Raw genomic sequence first — 13,827 nt, 5'->3', positions numbered from 1 at the left:
AAAGACAAAAACTACCGAAAACTCACTTTGACTAACTGTTTGATCCCAATTTGTCTTGAAAAACAAATGGAACAGCTAACTGAAGAATCCTGTGTACTGCACTGCCTTTACACAAGGTTAAGCAGTAGTTAAACGTTAACAGGAAATATTTTAACTTTTAATTGAAGTATAACATAAATACAGAAAAGTGCAACAATTCAGTAAATTTTCACAAACTGAACATACTAATGGAACCAACACCCACATCAAGAAACAGAACATTACCAGTTCCCTGGGAACTGCCCCATGTTTCCCCTTCCAGTCACTGCCCCTCAAGGGTAACATTATCCTGACCAAGTACTAAATTGCTTTTGCCTGTCTACATAAATATATGCATGCAGTAGGTATAATTACTTCTGTCTGTCTACATAAATATATGCACACAGTATGTATAATTCATTTCTCTGGCTTCATTCACTCCACAGTATGTTTACAGGATTTGTTTATACAGTTGCATATGATTATAGTTCATTCATTCTCATACCTGTATAAAATTATTTTATGTGAATATACCACAATTTATTTGCCCATTTTAGAGTTGATGGACATGTAAGTCCTTTCCAGTTTGCAGTTACTATGAATAGTACTTCTATGAACATATTTGTCCATGTCTTTTGTGAACTAATGTAAGTCCTTATTTTGAGCATAAGCCTAGAAGAGGCACTGCTAGGTACAGGGTATGTTTCTGTTCACCTTAGGAGATACTACTGAACAGTATTCCAAAGCAGTTATACCAATTTACACTCCAACAGCTGCCCCTGGGATTTTTAGTCCATTCTAGTCATTCTGGTAGGTGTGTAGTGGTGCCACATAGGAGTTTCAATTTGCATATCCCTGATGACTAGTCAAGTTCAGTGCTTTCCCTATATTAACTGATCACATTTAGATAATTTCTTTCTGTAAAGCAGAGTTCTTGACTTTGAGGCATCAAAACTGCAAGTTTTTATGTATTTAAGTATTTAAATACAATTAAAATATTTAATTTATTTGTAAATACTTAAATATTTACAAAGAGTAAATATTTAGGACTGCACGCCTGTTGATGAGGTCTTTTCCAGTAAGGCCAGGAATTCAGACTCTTTAGACACATTAAGGATAGGGATGGGCCTGATAACAAAAATCTCCATGGCTAGGACTTAATACGATGTCAGGCATCTATAAACAGCGTAAGTCAACACTCACCAGTTTTAACACTCTTCTGACCAAGCAATTAATCTAAGCTACAATTTGAAGCTTCTATAACATAATAAAAGGCAATGCAAATAGAACTCCTCAACTTTTATCTGTATAATCTAGTTTACATATACAGAAAAATAAAGAGAATAAAATAATGAACCCTCTTTCACCTATCATAGCTTTTAACAAATCTACATTCTGCTTTATATGCTGTAGACCTTTTTTTTTTTCTTTTTTGAGATGGAGCTTCGCTCTTGTTGCCCAAGCTGGAGTGCAGTGGTGCAATCTTGGCTCACTGCAACCTCCACCTCCTGGGTTCAAGCAATTCTCCTGCCTCAGCCTCCCGAGTAGCTGGGATTACAGGCACACGCCACCACGCCTGGCTAATCTTTTCTATTTTTAGTAGAGACGGTCTTTCACCATGTTAGCCAGGCTGGTCCCGAACTCCTGATCTCAGGTGATCCGTCCACTTCGGCCTCCCAAAGTGTTGGGATTACAGGCTTGAGCCACCGCGCCCAGCCCAGACTTTTTTTTTTTTTTAAATAATTACAATACCACACATACCAAGAGGTAAACATCATCCTGAATATGGTTTTCATCACTCTTATGTATTCTTTCATACTAATAGCATGCTTATAGCTAAGAAAACAGTATTTCTGTGTTTTAAATTTTGACATAACTATCACAATATACATTTAATTATGTACTTTTCCTTGCTCAAAAAAAAGTTTGCAATTTATCCATATTACCATACGAAGCTTTAGTACATTCATTTCCACTGCTGTGCAATATTCTGTTGCATAAATATATCACTACTGATTTACCAATTTTCCTATTAAAAATCCTACTTTTAGGCCAGGTGCAATGGCTCACGCCTGTAATCCCAAACCTTTGGGAGGCTGAGGTGGGCAGCTAACTGGAGGTTAGGAGTTCAAGAACAGCATGGCCAATATGGTGAAACCGTGTCTCTACTAAAAATGTAAGAATTAGATGGGCATGGTGGCACACTCCTGTAATCCCAGCTACTCAGGAGGCTAAGAGAAGAGAATCACGTGAAACTGGGCGGCAGAGGTTGCAGTGAGCCAAGATCAGGCAACTGCACTCCAGCCTGGGCAACAGAGCTAGACTCCATCTCAAAATCCTACCTTTTTGTGCTCACAAAAAGTGATAAACAATCTGGTATACATCTCCTTTGCACATGTGGGTGTCTCTGGGATATATCCCAAGCAGGAAATTCTGCTGCTGTAGCACAAGAGCAAGAATGTATAAATAATATGCAAACAAACTACTGTGGCTGCATTCCAGTAAAACTTCATTTAGAAACATAGAAACTTGAATTTCATAGTGATTTTCACATGTCACAAAATTATTCTTCTTTCTTTTTTTGAGATGGGGTCTCACAAGTCTCACCCAGTTCTCTCATGAGAACAACACATGGCACGATCTCAGCTCACTGTAACCTCTGCCTTCCAAGTTCAAGTGATCCTCCCATGCCAGCCTCCCGAGTAGCTAGGAGCACAGGTGTGCCACCATGCTGGCTAATTTTTGTATTTTTTGCAGAGACGGGGTTTCGCCATGTTGCCCAGGCTAATCTCAAACTCATGAGTTCAGGTGATCAGCCCATCTTGGCCTCCCAAAGTGCTGGGATTACAGGCATGAGCCCCCAGGCTCAGTCACAAAATTCTCCTTTTGACTTTTTTTTTAACCTAGCCACTAGAAAAATGTAAAAACCATTCCTTATGGGCCATACAAAAAGAGGTGGCAGGCCAGATGCAGTCCTGGGGTATAGTTTGCCAACCCGTTTTAGACCATTATTGATGCTCTGTTTTGAACATGCTTGCCCACTTCCCCACCACCACTACTCTGTGGAATGCCTCTTATTATGCTCAATTAGTAAAGCTCAAAGTATCCTGCCATGTCTTTATGCGCACTGCAACCACTTAAGTATTGACAGCAAAGTGAAAAGATAAAGCTTTGCCTCAATGAGCCACAAACCCCATCCTGCAGAGTGGCTGAGGAACACCACAGATGTCACTGTTCTTAGAAAGCACTGACAACAGCTGAAAGAGAAAAAAACAAAAGGCTGGATAGAAAACTCACTGTTGGAACTGGCATAGAGGGTCCGAAGGGAGAAGCCACTGAGTGTTAGCTCCCTCAGCTGGTTCCGCTCACAGTGCAGCTGTTCCAAGCTGCATAAAGAGCTAAGATCCAAGTCAGTCAGTCGGTTGTCCCGCAGATCCACGTGGGTGATGTGTTTATTTCCCTCCAGATTTTCAATAGCCATGGTTTTCAAATGGTTCATCCTTAATATGCAGAAACAAGAAAATAATCAGAAACAAGAGTCTATTAAATGCGCTTACCAGAATAAAAAATAGGACAGGCATGATCCCTTTCTCCGTTTCGTTTTCTTTTTGTTTTGAGACGGAGTTTCGCTGTGTTGCCCAGGCTGGAGTGCAAAGGCGTGATCTCGGTTCACTGCAACCTCCGCCTCCCGGGTTCAAGTGATTCTCCTGCCTCAGCCACCCAAGTTGCTAGGATTAGAGGCACCCTCACCATGCCCAGCTAATTTTTTGTATTTTTAGTAGAGATGGGGTTTTACCATGTTGGCCAGGCTTGAACTCCTAACCTCAGATGATCTGCCCACCTCAGCCTCCCAAAATGCTGGGATTACAGATGTGAGCCACCGTGCCCGGCTCCCTTTCTCTGTTTCGTAAACAATTTAAGAATTTCACTACTTGCCTCATTTTGCAAGATACTATATAAATAACTACAGTTGATGAATAACTCAAGGTACAGCTAAGTCAGACAATCCAGACTGGCAAATACATATACAAATTAATAAAGAGAAGGAAAAAACAGGCCATATCTACGAACAAGTTAAACACTTTTATCCAAACACCTAATAAGGTCAGGTGGGCACTAAGTAGGACAAAGGAACAGGAAGATGAACACAACCTTTTGAGTGAGTGAGTAGCAAAGCAGTCACAACAGTACCATGTCCAGAGTATAAGGATGGAACCATACTTCCTCCTACTGCTATGCCTGCTCTATCTCTAGTGCTAAGGTTCACATAAAATTAATTAACAGACAAGGAAATAATCTGTGTGTGTGTATATATATACACACACACTCACATATATATACACACACACATATATGGAAGAGTTTAAAGGTAAATTATACAAAATGACCTCTGGGTTCTTTTCTGTACAAGTATATGATTTAATTTATGTAGGTCTGTTCTCACTTTCCTGTATTTCTATAAATCTCTCAAGTCTCCAGTGTGGTTAAAAAAAAACAAAAACTCTCTGTTACTGTCTTTACAAGGTACATCAATGGTTTACTGTAAATTACAGAACACCCAATAGGTGTCTTTTTACCAGCTTCAATTAGGAAAAGGTTATGACCAGAAAATAAAATCCTCATAAAAAGTTCTTAGTGGCCGGGCGCGGTGACTCAAGCCTGTAATCCCAGCACTTTGGGAGGCCGAGATGGGCGGATCACTGGGTCAGGAGATCGAGACTATCCTGAGTAACACGGTGAAACCCCCGTCTCTACTAAAAAATACAAAAAACTAGCCGGGCGAGGTGGCGGGCGCCTATAGCCCCAGCTACTCGGGAGGCTGAGGCAGGAGAATGGTGTGAACCCGAGAGGCGGAGCTTGCAGTGAGCTGAGATCCAGCCACTGCACTCCAGCCTGGGGGACAGAGCGAGACTCTGTCTCAAAAAAAAAAAAAAAAGTTCTTAGTAATGAAACCTTTAACATTTTAATTGTAATACAATGGATATCAAGAAGAAACCCAATGACTCAACAGAAAAATGTCATTTATGGAAATCTACAAACTACTAATATACATATAAAAAGATGTTCAACCTCACTGCTATGTAAATTAATGTTGATTAAAACAATGAAATACTTGTTTCAATCTACTAGACTGATGATAAAGAAAAAGAAATGCTAAAATCCAACACTGACAAAGATATGAGAAAATGGGAATTCTCCTACAATGTTGGAGGGGTCAGGCACAGTGGCTTACACCTGTAATCCCAACACTTTAGGAGACCAAGGCAGGAGGATTACTTGAGCCAGGGAGTTCAAGACCAGCTTGGACAACACAGTGAGACTCCATCTCTACAAAAAATTTAAAAAATAAAAAATATACATTGATGGGAAGGTAAGCAAAAACAACCTCTGTCAAAGGCAATTTGATAGTCTCTATCACATGGTACAACTACATGATCCTTCATCTCTCTGCTACTGAATGATAACTAAAGTCTTACTATACCTTTGAAAATATACATTTCTACATTGTTCAAAATACCTAATGTTATGGGCCAGGCATGGCAGCTCACACCTGTAATCCCAGCACTTTGGGAGGCTGAGGTAGGTGGACTGCTCAAGTCCAGGAGTTTGAGACCAGCCTGCACAACATGGTGAAACCTCGTTTCTACTAAAAATAGAAAAAAAATTAGCCAGGCCTAGTGGTGCGCACCTGAAGTCCCAACTACTTGGGAGGCTAAGGTGGGAGAATCGCCTGAGAACAGGAGGTCAAGACTGCAGTGGGCTGAGATCGTGCCACTGTATTCTAGCCTGAGTGACAAAGTGAGACCTTGTCTCAAAACAACGACACCAAAATTTTAAAAACCCTAATGTCTTAAACAAATCTTCGTAAAAAGAAGACATAAAGGTCCAACAGAGTCGATTTAAAGGAAGCTGTGGTAAAGAATAACCTTACCTTAAATCCACATGCTTGATATGGTTCATCCTATTCAGCACCCCTAAGTTCAGGACTTCCAGGCAATTTCCTGCCATAACCACTTTATCTAACATAGTGAGTTTCTCATAAACCTCAGGAATTTGACTAAAGTTGTTGAAGGAAATTCCCAAGGAGGAAAGCTGTTGTAGATTTCCCAGTTCTTCAGGTAAAGTAGTCAGAAAGTTGCCATCAAGACAGAGGGTTTGAAGACTATAGGAAGAAAACAAAACAAGTCTACTTTATGGAAGGTTTCACTGGAATGCATAGAATCAGTTAGGGATTCTGATTTATGTCACTAATTAATTATCAATCCAAAAATAGTAGTGTCCTAACTCTCCATCTATACAGACTTAATAGATGACTTACACAAATGGTCACCCCAACATTAAAAGAGTTAAGACCTCTGCTGTTGAAGCTGAGGGATCAGTCCCTGCTATAGGCAGGTAGATCTATGATGTCAAAAACTGCTGCTGACTAGAATCCTAGTAAGTACACGATTTATTTCACTGCAAGAGCTCATGGTTCTACCTTCATTCCAAACCCCAGGCAAGTTCCTTATCCTGCAAGGGAAAAGATGAATCTAGTAAAAGTTACTTACTTTAGCAGATTGCCAATTTGACTTGGTAGGTCACGAAATCCATTACAGGAAAGGTTGAGCTCAGTAAGGGTAGAGATCTCACATAACAATATAGGAAACAACCCAAGTTTATTATGGGACAAGTTCAGGCCCTTCAGTTGAGAAAATCTAAAGAGCAAAGGCAAAAATGGATATTGCATTTCAATACATCTATTACTATATCTTTACGAGGGACATCAATGGACTTTGATAATCTATTTTAAATGTCTAATAGAATTTATTCCAAAAATACTTATTGAGCACTTGCTACACATCAAACATTGAGTGGGGACAGAGGACACCAAGATGACTAATGCACAGTCCATGTGATGAAGGAAACCAGGTCTAGCATTACAGGAGCTCTCCTTTCTCCTTAAAAAGGTAGACAATCTTGAAGAACAGCTCATGCTGGTATAATTCTTTTGTATTTCATCATACTTGATATGCTTGAAATTTTTCCATTATTAAATTTCTACATGTAATATACAAAAGCCTTGCAAGAATTAATCAACTCATAGAGCAACAGCTAACAAATATGTAGACCAAATCCCATTTTTAATAAGCAACTTTTTTTCATACTGAAATTATGTTGGCTCAAATGTCACATAAAATGAATAAACCAGTTAGAGCTTCAAAATAATGAATGTGACAGCATTTTACCATTACGTGACCTGATACACAAAATAGTAATTTTTAGTGCTTCTATTTTGTTCATGGAAATAGAAGTATCTATATTGTCTTACCTAGAGATAGCATTGTTATAAAATGGATCTCTTGGGTTTCTTCTTGATATCCATTGTATTATAATTAAGATGTTAAAGGTTTCATTAGCAAGAACTTTTTATGAGAGACTCTGCTAATTCCACTAGGGAGTAGGATGTTTTGTTATTATCCAAGTGCAAGATGGTAAGGCTGAGATGTTCTCCATGATGATGATCAATCACCTGCTTCTAGATATGAATCCCTGGTACCTCATTCTAATGCTTCTCTTTTTCAAATTTTCAACTTGTGATTTTCAGATGACCTAACCGTGATTGCTGATTATTCCTTTGGCTGGTTCTTTAAATTCAGAATTTATGATTCAGCCCTCAAACTGGACTACTTCTTTTTCATAGCAACTCACAAAGAAATGCTAGAAACCAACTTCCTTAAAATTATTGTTTTCATTTTTACAAGCCAATATTATTAAAATAACTACCTCATTACTAAGTAGACGCTTACACTTGAAAAACTTTCTAAAACAATTATCAGATGAGATAACAAAACACAACATTTTCTGGACATCACTCTAGAATTATTAGCTCTTAAGGAAGGATGTAAAATATGTAATTTTAATGTATATTATCTTTTTAGTCACCATCTAATTTAAATCACTTTGAATGCTTTGATTTCCAATTTCTACCTTCTCCTCCAGAAGCCCAGACAATTACTTACAACACATATTTATTCACTGCGTCCATTCTTAAGTGGAGGAGTGAGGTGGGATGAGTGGAGGGTGGGAATGGGGTATATATTTTAATAAAGGAGATGGAATAACAAGTAGGTCATAGCACTGTAGGGCTACAACGGTTCCTGTATAAGAAGAGAGAAGCATCACAGCTGACTAAACACTTAAGAGTTGGTAGTGGAAGGTACAAAAGGAAGATATAGCCTTGTCTCTCAGAGTGAAATTCTTATAATTAGGCCTATCTCTTTTACGTTAGTTAAATTCTATGCTTCTAATTCAAAAATTTCTCATATACTAAATCTCTTGATGTAACTTGGAGGGAGATCACGCATCAGTGTCAATGATTTACATGAAAAGATTACCCAGATCAACAGAAGCTCACAGAACATTTACATCAATCTTCTGTTTTATGGGGGGAAAGGGCAGGTAGGAGAACTCCGTGAATAAAAATTTTTACTTCCTCTTCAAAAGGGAGGGGAAATTTTAGAATATACATCTAATGGTAGCAGGTAGTCATAAGATACTGATTATGAGTTGGTTTTAACAGGTCTGGAAACCCATTCTCCACATACTTATAGAGTGTGTCGAGGCCTCCGGGTCTTTCTAACTGCATGAAGTTGTGTCGCAAATTGAGGTAGGTAATATCTTGACTATAGAAGAGATGCTCAGGAACCTCCTCGAGGCTGTAACATGAGAGATCCACGGTACTGATTCGCTGAGACACCACCTGAATAACGTCAAAGAGAAGAGCTTTCTGAGCTAGTACTGGATGTCTATCACCCAGCAAGGAATGGAATGGCATTTACACAAAAAGATACTAATTAAAAAGACAGGAAAAAATAAAAAGGCAATAAGATCCAATTATTAATTTATAAATACCAGTTAATTTTTACTTTTTCCTAAAACCATAAGCTACTTGAAAAACAAGGGTAAAAGTTATAAAGTCTCTATAAGTACAAGGTAAAAAAAGAAAAACACGTATCATTAAAGATGGAAAGTTAACACTTCATGCAAGAAGTAATCTTTTTGTTTGTTTGTTTGTTTTTTTGAGACACAGTCTTGCTCTGTCAGCCAGGCTGGAGTGCAGTGGCATGATCTCGGCTTACTGCATCCTCCGCCTCCTGGGCTCAAGCAATTCTCCTGCCTCAGCCTCCCAAGTAGCAGTGATTACAGGTATGTGCCACCAGGCCAGGCTAATTTTTTTATTTTTAGTAGAGACGGTTTCACCATGTTGGCCAGGCTGGTCTCGAACTCCTGACCTCAGTTAATCCACCCTCTTCGGCCTCCCAAGGTGCTGGGATTACAGGCCTGATTCACAGCACCCGGCCGCAAGGAGTTATCTTAAGATGATTCGAAATAACTGGAAAAAACTTTAAGAGGCAGTGTGATATGAAAAGACATGGCCTTTTGTAGCCACACTAGCTCTGCTACTTATCAGCAGTTTCTTCATCTGCTTTGAGGATAAAAGTAAATAACCAAGCACACAGCATACTGCTAAACACGCCAAAGACACTAAAAAAAATTAACTTCTCTTTAAAAGGGCAGAAGAATGGAATAGCTACTTAAAACTAGGACCAGTTTTATTCAGAGCAGATTTTATAGCCAACACAATATAACTATAAAATAATAAAATCAAAACAAGCTTTATAGTTCTATAACAGTATGCTAATATAATATGGGTTACAAAAATTGATCTAAAAAAAGAAACAATATATCACTAGAAAAGTCATTCATGGCTGGGCGTGGTGGCTCACACCATAATGCCAGCACTTTGGGAGGCCAAGATGGGCAGATCATGTGAGGTCAGGAGTTCGAGACCAGCCTGGTCAACATGGTGAAACTCTGTCTCTACTAAAAATACAAAGATTAGCTGGGCGTGATGGCACACACCTGTAATCCCAGCTACTCCAGAGGCTGAGGCAGGAGACCTGCTTGAACCCAGGAAACAAAGGTTGCAGTGAGCCAAGACTATACCACTGTATTCCAGCCTAGGTGACAGTAAGACTCCATCTCCAAAAAAAAAAAAAAAAAAAAAAAAGGAAGTCATTCATGTTTTGATGGTATGTCCTTATACTATAACAATCTCTTATACAAAATCCTGCAAAGACAGCTAGAAGAAAAAGAGAATCTGGAAATCACAATACACTTTATTGTTCTTTAAAGGCTCAAGAGCAGAAATGATGTTGAAAGACTAATTATCCTTGGCATATAGGGATAATGGTTTGTGACAGCATTAGAGGTCACTGTCCCATCATCAATAACTGCACACTTGAAGTGGTTCACCAAGGCTGTTCTGAACATATGCAGACCGAGAAGCACTGGGACACAAGTTATGGAATGCATCCATCTATCACTGACTACTATGGTCGAGGAAAGGTCATTTAAATCTCATTGTATCTCAATTCCTTCAAGGGTCAAATCTTGTTGTGTCTTAATTCCTTCTAAGGCCCTACCTCCCAGAGATAGTACAGAGGAAAATGCACCTGCAAACATTTTTGACAGCATTTTGTACTATGCATATACAAATAAGTTAAAGACCTGGTGGAATTCCATGATTTTACTCACTACATACTCAGGAAAGGCCTAGAAAGGAAATTAAAAATTATAATTTGCTATCATTATCATTTGCCATCTTGGGAATAAGTTCAGTTGCTTTTTTTTGAGACGGACTTTTGCTCTTGTTTCCCAGGCTAGAGTGCAATGGCACAATCTTGGCTGACTGCAACCTCCACCTCCTGGGTTCAAGTGATTCTCCTGCCGCAGCTTCCCGAGTAGCTGGAATTACAGGTATGCACCACCACGCCCGGCTAATTTTGTATTTTTATAGAGATGGGATTTCTCCATGTTGGTCAGGCTGGTCTCGAACTCCTGAACTCAGGTGATCCACTTGCTTCAGCCTCCCAAAGTGCTGGGATTACATGCATGAGCCACTGCACTCGCTCATCGGTTTCAATATACGTTTCTCTTGGGGTACTCTATTTTTTTTTTTTTTTTTTTTGAGATGGAGTCTTGCTTTGTCACAGGCTGGAATGCTGTGGCGCGATGTCGGCTCACTGCAACCTCCGCCTCCCAGGTTCAAGCGATTCTCCTGCCTCAGCCTTCTGAGTAGCTGGGACTACAGGTGCACGCCACCACGCCTGGCTAATTTTTTGTGTTTTAGTAAAGACAGGGTTTCACCATATTGGTCAGGCTGGTCTCGAACTCCTGACCTCAGGTGATCAGCCCACCTCGGCATCCCAAAGTGCTGGGATTACAGACATGAGCCACTGCGCCCGGCCTGGGGTTCTCTATTCTTATCTACACATCAGAACATCCTACCACTTTTCACCTTGGATGCTTGCCGTTGCCATCGCTGGTACTCAGCCAAAGTCTCGAAGCTGACGTGATAGGTCTGAGCTTGGGCTCCTGCTGAGCTGAAAGCAAGGGAGTACTGCCGTCGCTTCACTTCTTCTATCTGAAGAGGAGGGGAGAAAACCAGAACCACTAAAAAAAAAAAATCCTAGTCAAAAAGCAAAAGGCAATCACAAGACGAACAACTGAATTTTTTAAAATAGAGTTACTTTTTATTTTTTCTCTCTCCCCGCTTGTCCCCCTCCATCTGCCAATGGGTCACACATGAACATACCCAAGGAGTACACAATGATCCCAACACATTGGCTGTGCTTCTGCTCTATCACCAGCAGCTGGGTAGCACCTCTCGTCCTTAGGACTTGCTGGTCAGGAAGCAGGATACCAGCCCGCTATGTCCCCCTTACTGCACGGAACTCTTACCAAGTCCTCTTCAGTCCAATTCAAATCTCTTTTACTAGGCTTGAGAAAAGAGGCAAAAACCTCCCCCATTCCTATTTGGAGTGGTGGCAGGAATTCACAACACAAAAACAGCTCCTTAAAGAAATTATCGGCCTGGCGTGGTGGCTCACACCTGTAATCCCAGCACTTTGGGAGGCTGAGGCAGGGGGATCATGAGGTCAGGAGTTCGAGAGCAGCCTGGTCAACACAGTGAAACCCTTTTTCTACTAAAAATATAAAAAATTAGCCAGGTGTGGTCGCGGGCTCCTGTAATTCTAGCTACTCGGGAGGCTGAGGCAGGAGAATCGCTTGAACCCAGGAGGCAGAGGTTGCAGTAAGCCAAGAGTGTGCCACTGCATACCAGCCTGGGAGACAGTGTGAGACTCTGTCTCAAAAAAAAAGAAATTCTCCCCCAAATCCCAACAACTCAACCTATATAGCTTTGATAAGGAAGCAGTCTTTTTATAGTTATGGAACCATTTACATCTTTTTGTCTAGTATCTCACTTGTTATGTCATAGCTTGGCAAATCAGATGGAAACTTACATTACGTTTCTTTGCCAACTAAAGATTGAACCAAGCGGCAGAAACAAAATACTTCAAGAAAAGAGAATATTAAAAAAATTAAAATTAAATAATTTTCACAATATTAAATTGTGATACAACATAACAATTTTTCATTAGTAACAAATCATTGCAACTGAATGAGTCTGTGTCAAAATAAAGAATATTATTGAAATGAAGAATAAATACTGATTGTTTTAGCATAATCTTTTAAATATTTTGGAATGCTTGACACAGAAAAGTACAGAGAATCATATAATGTCAAACACTGAGAAAGATCTGTAAATCTCACTATAATTTGTCAACTTCCTGGAGTAATTATTTTAATCTCTGTATTACAGACATTGATATTATATTTACATACGTATAACTTTGGAATTATCAAATATTCACGGTGAAATGTTCCTTTTATCATTTTGTAATGAGTCTCTTTATCCCTACTAATGCTTTTTGCATTAAAGTCCTTTTGGCCCCGCTACTTGGGAGGCTGAAGCAGGAAAACTGCTTGAACCCAGGAGGTGGAAGTTGCAGTGAGCCGAGATCGTGCCACTGTACTCCAGCCTGGGTGACACAGCGAGACTCCGTCTCAAATACACACACAAAAAAGTCTTTCTGGGGATTAGCTTTATTGAGGTATAACCTAAAATAAAATTCACTGGTTTTTATTTTTTTGAGACAGGTCACGCTTCATCCAGGCTGGAGTACAATGGTGTGATCATGGCTCAGTGCAGCCTCAAGTTTACAGGTTCAAGTGATCCTCCTGCCTTAGCTTCCTGAGTAGCTAGGACTACAAGTGTCTGCCACCGTTCCTGGCTAAATTTTCATTTTTTGGTAGAGACAGAATCCCACTTATGTTGCCCAGGCTGGTCTTGAACTCCTGGACTCAAGTAATTCTCCTGCATGAGCCTCCCAAAGTGCTAGGATTACAGGTGTCAGCCACTGTGCCACGCCTGGCCTTGATTTTTTTTTTTAATTCACTGAGTATAAATAACCAATTTCATGAGTTTTTATAAATGAATAAATACAGTGTACAACCCCATGGCCCCCAAACTTCCCTCTGTGTTGTTACACAGTCAGCCGCCTCCCCACCATGCCCTGGCAGCCACTGATCTATTTTCTAACACTATGATTTTTTGCCTTTTTCAGAATTTCATATAAATGGAATAATTCAATAAATAGACTTTTGTATCTGGCTTCTTTCACTCAGAATTATACTTTCAAGATTTATCCTTGGCCGGGCGCGGTGGCTCAAGCCTGTAATCCCAGCACTTTGGGAGGCCGAGACGGGTGGATCACGAGGTCAGGAGATCGAGACCATCCTGGCTAACATAGTGAAACCCCATCTCTACTAAAAAATACAAAAAACTAGCCAGGCGAGGTGGCGGGCGCCTGTAGTCCCAGCTACTCGGGAGGCTGAGGCAGGAGAATGGCGTAAACCCGG

The 13,827-nt window shown here is 40.1% G+C and overlaps 1 protein-coding gene across 3 annotated transcripts in view; it reads right to left on the bottom strand.

The window, feature by feature from the left end:
* The window catches only part of PHLPP2 (PH domain and leucine rich repeat protein phosphatase 2), a 76,608-nt gene that overhangs the window by 26,546 nt on the left and 36,235 nt on the right, over positions 1-13,827 (bottom strand). For all 3 annotated transcript variants that reach the window (XM_026456480.2, XM_026456479.2, XM_026456481.2), the window contains 5 exons: positions 11,363-11,488; positions 8,607-8,761; positions 6,570-6,716; positions 5,951-6,181; positions 3,316-3,518 (listed from right to left, as the gene is read on the bottom strand). In XM_026456480.2, coding sequence (XP_026312265.1) covers positions 3,316-3,518; positions 5,951-6,181; positions 6,570-6,716; positions 8,607-8,761; positions 11,363-11,488 — 862 coding nt within the window. The remainder of the gene's footprint in view (positions 1-3,315; positions 3,519-5,950; positions 6,182-6,569; positions 6,717-8,606; positions 8,762-11,362; positions 11,489-13,827) is intronic.

The sequence above is a fragment of the Piliocolobus tephrosceles genome, chromosome 17, assembly GCF_002776525.5.
Source record: "Piliocolobus tephrosceles isolate RC106 chromosome 17, ASM277652v3, whole genome shotgun sequence".
NCBI lineage: Eukaryota > Metazoa > Chordata > Mammalia > Primates > Cercopithecidae > Piliocolobus > Piliocolobus tephrosceles.
The sequence above is the reverse complement of the archived record's forward strand: the minus strand, read 5'-3'. Positions and strand labels throughout refer to the sequence as shown.